General features: G+C 58.4%; 1 protein-coding gene across 1 annotated transcript in view; it reads left to right on the top strand.

The window, feature by feature from the left end:
• The window catches only part of grip2b (glutamate receptor interacting protein 2b), a 27,772-nt gene extending 21,780 nt beyond the window's left edge, over positions 1-5,992 (top strand). The window contains exons 16-24 of the mRNA XM_076013288.1: position 1; positions 1,640-1,784; positions 2,017-2,156; positions 2,229-2,477; positions 2,965-3,121; positions 3,465-3,573; positions 4,186-4,668; positions 5,248-5,394; positions 5,822-5,992. The exon at position 1 is cut by the window's left edge and continues 145 nt beyond it. Of these exons, the coding sequence (XP_075869403.1) occupies position 1; positions 1,640-1,784; positions 2,017-2,156; positions 2,229-2,477; positions 2,965-3,121; positions 3,465-3,573; positions 4,186-4,668; positions 5,248-5,394; positions 5,822-5,992 (1,602 nt within the window). The remainder of the gene's footprint in view (positions 2-1,639; positions 1,785-2,016; positions 2,157-2,228; positions 2,478-2,964; positions 3,122-3,464; positions 3,574-4,185; positions 4,669-5,247; positions 5,395-5,821) is intronic.
• Positions 5,993-6,863: the final 871 nt, after the last annotated feature.

Raw genomic sequence — 6,863 nt, 5'->3', positions numbered from 1 at the left:
GGTTCTCCTCCTCCTCTCCTCCTCTCTTCCTCCTCTCCTCCTCTCTTCTCCTCCTCCTCTCTCCTCCTCTCTTCTCCTCCTCCTCTCTTCTCCTCTCCTCCTCCTCTCTCCTCTTCCTCTCTTCTCTCTCTTCTCCTCTCCTCCTCTCCTCCTCCTCTCTTCTTCTCTTCCTCTCTTCTCCTCTTCTCCTCCTCTCCTCCTCTTTCTCTCTTCTCCTCTCCTCCTTTCTTCTCCTCCTCCTCTCTTCTTCTCTTCTTCTCCTCTTCTCCTCTTCTCCTCCTCTCTTCTCCTCTTCTCCTCCTCTCCTCCCCTCCTCTCTCCTCTTCCCCTCCTCCCCTCCCCTCCTCTCTCCTCTTCCTCTCTTCTCCTCTCCTCCTCTCTTCTCCTCCTCCTCTCTTCTTCTCTTCCTCTCTTCCTCTTCTCTTCTCCTCCTCCTCCTCCTCTTCTCCTCTTCCCCTCCCCTCCTCTCTCCTCTTCCTCTCCTCTCCTCCTCCTCCTCCTCTCCTCCTCTCTTCTCCTCCTCCTCTCTTCTCCTCCTCTCTTCTTCTCTTCCTCTCTTCTCCTCTTCCCCTCCTCTCCTCCCCTCCTCTCTCCTCTTCCTCTCTTCTCCTCTCCTCCTCTCTTCTCCTCCTCCTCTCTTCTTCTCTTCCTCTCCTCTCTTCTCCTCTTCTCCTCTTCTCCTCCTCTCTTCTCCTCCCCTCCTCTCTCCTATTCCCCTCCTCTCCTCTCTCCTCCTCCTCTCTTCTCCTCCCCTCCTCTCTCCTCCTCCTCTCTTCTCCTCCTCTCCTCCCCTCCTCTCCCCTACTCCCCTCCTCTCCTCCTCCTCCTCCTCCCCTCCTCTCCTCCTCCTCCTCCTCCTCCTCTTCTCCTCTTCCCCTCCCCTCCTCCCCTCCTCTCTCCTCTTCCTCTCCTCCTCCTCCTCTCTTGGCTTGTGGTGTGTGAAGCTCTCCTCTCACCAGCCAGAGCCATCAGAGAAACCAGCTGATCCCTCCAGAGCAGCAGGGGGCGACAGTGGCAGGCCAGAAGAAACTGGAGCACAGGGGGTGGAGTCATCTGCTGTTGGGGGGGGGGGTTGCTCAAAACATGAGAAAGTTCCTGTTAGATAGAAATGTGTGTAAATCAATCATAGAAGTATAGAAAACACACACGTGTGTGTGTGTGTGTGTGTGTGTGTGTGTGTGTGTGTCAGTCAGTGTGTGTGTCAGTCAGTGTGTGTGTGTGTGTGTTTTAACATGATCAATTTGACCTCCGGTCCGCACATCCTGGAGCCCACTGGGGTCCTCGCCGCCACCACCGTGTTTCTTGTGTCGTCGTGGCAGGGCGATGACTCAGAGCACACACACACACACACACACATACACACACGTGTGTGTGTAATGGCACGGCAGCATCGTCTCACTGGTTGCCATAGAAACTGAGTCCCCACTCGCTTTGTCTTGACAGCAGTTCTGACCTACTTCTGGAGTCTCTGTGTGTGTGTGTGTGTGTGTGTGTGTGTGTGTGTGTGTATCAGTCAGTGTGTGTGTGTTACATGATGCAAAATCATGAGACTGAAGTCATCATCAGAAACATTGTGCGTCTCTGGTTGTCAGTGAGCAGCATTGTTATTAGAACCAAGTGTGTGTGTGTGTGTGCTCAGACGAGCAGGAGACGTCCGGCAGCATCATCTACACCGTGGAGCTGAAGCGCTACGGTGGCCCGCTGGGCATCACCATCTCCGGCACCGAGGAGCCCTTTGACCCCATCACCATCTCTGGCCTGACCAGGAGGGGGCTGGCCGAGAGGTGCACACACACACACACACACACACACACACACACGCAGTTTGTGTGGTTCTGCTGCTTGCTTGGTTAAAGCTCCATGTTTCCTGGTGTCGACTGGTTCTGACCCAAAGAGCTGGACCGTCCTATCCTTGCCCCCCAACCCTGACCCCAACCCCAGACTGGAGCCACACCCCCTCACACCCTCCCCCTGACCCACGGCGAGCTACAGTCCACCTGTGTGGTGTTGTTCCAGAACCGGGGCGATCCACGTGGGCGACCGGATCCTGGCCATCAACACGGTCAGTCTGAAGGGCAAACCCCTGAGCGAGGCCATCCACCTGCTGCAGGTGGCCGGCGAGACCGTCACCCTCAAGATCAAGAAGCAGCTGGACGGTAAGACTCCGGCCCGCGGGTCGACCGAGGGTCCGGCACCACGGCCCTAACCGCAGCAAAACTCCATTCCAGCCGGGTCTCCTCAAGACCCGGAGGAGAGCAAGGCGGCGGAGGTGGAAGACACCACGGAGAACGACGTCAGCGACCCCGAGGAGGAGGAGGAGGAGGAGCAGGAGGAGGAGGAGGAGGAGGAGGAGGAGCTGACGGACAGCCTGCAGACCAACCAGCTGTCGGAGCTCTACTGCACCACCCTCCCCAGTGTGGACTCAGCCATGGAGTCCTGGGACGGCTCGGCCATGGACACCACCTTCAGCACTCAGGGTTGGACTGCCACCATCACCTCCTCCCCCACCTCCTCCTCCTCGTCCTCCTCCTCCACCCCCACCTTCACCTCCCCTACCTCCTCCACCCCCACCATCACCACCATCACCTCCCCCACCTCCTCCACCTCCTCCACCATCACCACCATCACCACCATCACCTCCCCCACCTCCTCCTCCTCCTCCCCCACCTTCACCTCCCCCACCACTTCCACCTCCTCCACCTCCTCCCCCACCTCCACCCCACAACCTCCACCTCCTCCACCATCACCACCATCACCACCTCCTCCACCACCTCTACCACCACCTCCACCTCCATCACCACCTCCTCCACCATCACCACCATCACCACCTCTACCACCTCCTCCATCACCACCTCCTCCCCCTCTTCCCCCACCACCTCCTCCACCTCCTCCCCCTCCCCCACCACCCTCCACCACCGGGCCGCCCCACTGACCTGCCCCTCTCCCCACTACTGCCCCCTGCAGGCGCCTACAGCCAGCAGGCAGCAGGCGTCGCCCTGCACCCCCACGAGTGGCGCAGTGTCAAGCAGCCATGCAGCACCACGCCCCCCACTGGCCGGAGGAAGAACTACCCTTTCAGCGACGGAGGCTTCAGCGAGGACGACTGGGACCACCCACCCGGGTACCGCCCACTCCGCCGACCATGTGACCATGTTGACAGTGACATGGTTTCCTGGTTCAGAAGCCACCACGTGTGTTTTTCACTGTGACTCAGTGTTCAGGTGGAAGCTCCTGCATCAAGGACTGCAGAGTCGTTGCTGCCGTCATCATCATCATCATCATCATCATCGTCATCATCATCATCATCGTCGTCGTTGTTGTTGTTGTTGTTGTTGTTGTCGCCAGGATTTCCTCCAAAATGTTCCCATCGAGCGTCTCAAAAATGTACCTTTTGATTTGAGTCTGACTGCCAACTCTGCGTTGGTGTCTGGGTCGCTGGCTCGGTTCTCTCCTGTGTCCTGCAGCCTGGTGGGCCACCAGCCGGACCTGCTGGATCCAGAGGACAGCTTCTGGTGCCAGGCGCTGGAGGACCTGGAGACCTGCGGCCAATCGGAGCTGCTCAGAGAGATAGAGGTCAGTTAGCATGCCGCGTGCTAGCTTGCCGCGTGCTAGCTTGCCGCGTGCTAGCTTGCCGCGGGCTAGCTTGTCGCGGGCGTCCTTCCCACTTTTCCTGATTTGTGGTGTTTGAAAAGTCCAGTGTGTAAAATGGATGGATGGTTTTTATATCGGGAAAAGTTAATATGCTGCCCAGAAACACATCAATAAAAGGTGCACACCAGCTGTGCTGTGTGATAATAATTGAATATTTCTACCGAGAGAACGCTTCTTATTTACATCCAATAATATCCACAGATTAATAACGGCTCCCTGTTAGCTGCCATCTTCCACTGAACCTGCACACCAACAGAGAAGGTGGAGGAGGTATCTGGGTTTGAGTGTGGAGGCTACCGTAGTTCACTGGCAAGCTCAGGAGAGGGAGGGGTAGCGGAAGAGTCCATCAATCTAAAGTCTGACCACTTGATGTCGCTGTTTCCTCTTAAAATCTCCTACTATTCCACACTGGACCTTTATCTCTGACCGCTGAGGGTCTGGATCTGGACGCTGGGCTCGGGAGGCGGGGCAGGTGGGGGGGGGGGGGGTTTAGCGTCACCTCAGCTGTGACCGGCGGTCTCGGCTGTCACGCAGGCGTCCATCATGACGGGCACGGCCATCACCCTGGGCGTGGACGGCAGGCCTCCCGCTGAGTCCACACCGCCCCCCAGCAGGATGAGCCCCCTGCGCAGGAACTCTCTGCTGCACCAGAACACACACCTCCACCAGGGGGCGCATCTGCACGAGGAGGCCCACCTGCACCAGGAGGCCCAGCTGCACCAGGAGGCCCAGCTCCACCAGGAGGCCCACCTCCACCACCAGGGGGCCCTCTACAACCACGAGGCCCACCTCCACCACCATGGGGCCCTCCTCCACCACCAGGGGGCCCTCCTCCACCACCAGGGGGCCCTCCTCCATCAGGGGGCCCTCCTCCATCAGGACAGCCAGGCTCCTCTGCTGCACCAGGAGGCCAAAGCCAAGGCCTCCCTGCGGGTGTCGGAGAGGACCTGGGAGTCTCGGCGGATCAAGGAGGAGATGCAGGGCATCGTGTCGCCCACGCCGCTGGAGCTGCACAAGGTCAGTCCAGGGTCCTGCTCCAGGGTCCTGCTCCAGGGTCCTGCTCCGGGACCTGCTCCAAAACCCTGGTCCAGTACCCAGTTCAGGACCTGTTTGAAGATGCTGGTCCGGTATCTGATCCCTTACCTGGTCCAGGGCCTCGTCCAGGATTTAGTCTAAGATTTGGTCCCGGACCAGGTCCTGAATCCAGACCGGCCTGGGTTTTCTCCAGCTGTGGGACGACAAGAACACAGGAAGTGTTCTAGAAACCGGCCACTAGGGGGCAGTCAAGATGTTACATTTTTATCATGTTTGATGTTATTTCAAGTTTTGGAAGAGTGATTGTTTGAAGCAGAAAGTGCCACCGGGCCGGTGGGGACTGGACAGAACCAACCAAACCCACCAGGTGGCCCACTGAGAACGAGTGTGCTCCTCCGGACTCACATTCACGAGAGAAATAATATTAAATGTTTCAAAAGTTGAAACGTTTTGTCAACATTTGACCAACAGATTATCCAAACCAGAATCAAGCCGGTGCATTTTCTGAGTCCGACCAGAACCAAGCCGCGAGCTCTGTGTTCCCTGCGTCTCCCCCTGCAGGTGACGGTGATCAAAGACCCAGAGAACGACGACTTTGGCTTCAGCGTGTCCGACGGCTTCCTGGAAAAGGGAGTTTATGTCAACATGATCCGACCCGACGGGCCAGCGGACCGAGCCGGACTCCAACCCTACGACAGAATCCTGCAGGTAAAGATGCAACGAGCGGCGGCTTCGGACTCGGCAGCCGGGTTCATTTGTTCAGATACGGTCACGGCAGATGGTGAGCAAAACAGAACCAGGACTTGAACCGCTGGTGGTTCTGATCAGCTGGCACCAGGTGGGGCAAGACCTCCGTCTCCTTCTCCAGGATTTTTCTTCCTGATAGTCCAGTGGTACTGTGGGCTTCATCCAACCAGTCTTTACTGGACAATCTGGGTCCGAGTCAGTGTGACAGAGCCTTCTGCAGACTGGAGGGGCGTGGCTTCTTCTGAAGAGTTCTGTTACTGCTGCCCACTAAAGGAACCGGTCCTCGTTAGCTGTGTCCTACTGGTAACCGGTCATCAAGCAGGTACGACCCATCAGAACCAGCAGATCAGTCCTGACCCGTCTCCTTCTCTCCCTGTGCGGTGTGCAGGTGAACCACGTCAGGACCAGGGACTTTGACTGCTGCCTGGCGGTACCGCTGATCACCGAGGCCGGCGACCGGCTGGAGTTGGTCATCAGCCGCAACCCGCTGGCCAACAACAACCCCCAAGACAACAACAACAGCTTGGACCACCCGCTGGACCACCCGCTGGACCTGTGACGGGACCAGCAAACCAACCACGACTGGGTCCGGAGCGGACCGCCCCACCCACTGGCAATAACCCCCACCCCCCTCCCCCCACCCATGGACAAAAGACTTGAAACATTTGTCAAACTGGAACTTGCATGCGTTTGCAGTTTTTGCCCCCCCGCCCAGGTTGAGGGGGCGGCGCCACCGCTGAGTGGCCAGAGACAAAAAACAGAACAGGTGGATCCACCTTCTGTTCTATACCGCAGCACTGGACCACACCACAGGAGCAAGACGACCCAGCGTCCACCGACCCGGCGCCGGATCCTCAGTCGCTGTCCGGCGGTCACAAGGTTCTGGAAGACTGGACTGTGGAAGCATCGCCGAGGAGACTTTGCTGGACCTGCTGGACCTGCTGGACTGCAGGCTTGGTTTCACCTCCACCTGGAACCCTAACCCTGTCATCTGTGAGAAGCACCAGTCTGGTGTGGCCTGGAGAGGTCCTGACCTGGTCCCTGCTCCCTGCTCCCTGCTCCCTGCTCCTGACCTGATCCCTGGTCCTGACCTGCTCCCAGCTCCCTGGTCCTGACCTGATCCCTGGTCCTGACCTGCTCCCTGCTCCTGACCTGGTCCCTGGTGTGGTCTGGAGAGGTCCTGACCTGGTCCCTGGTCCCTGGTCCCTGGTCCTGACCTGCTCCCTGCTCCCTGCTCCCTGCTCCCTGGTCCTGACCTGCTCCCTGGTCCTGACCTGGTCCCTGGTGTGGTCTGGAGAGGTCTGAACCTGATCCCAAGGTTGGCAGTGGTGCACCACAGGAAGTTTTCGCCTAGAATGGCCGGGTCCAAATGAAGATGTCACCGCAACAGCTGGACTGAAGAGCTGGGGTGAAGAGCTGGGGTGAGGGAG

This window comes from Nelusetta ayraudi, unplaced genomic scaffold (genome assembly GCF_046127955.1).
Source record: "Nelusetta ayraudi isolate G7.1 ecotype Tasmania unplaced genomic scaffold, CSIRO-AGI_Nayr_v1 ptg000146l, whole genome shotgun sequence".
NCBI classification, from domain to species: domain Eukaryota; kingdom Metazoa; phylum Chordata; class Actinopteri; order Tetraodontiformes; family Monacanthidae; genus Nelusetta; species Nelusetta ayraudi.
The sequence above is the reverse complement of the archived record's forward strand: the minus strand, read 5'-3'. Positions and strand labels throughout refer to the sequence as shown.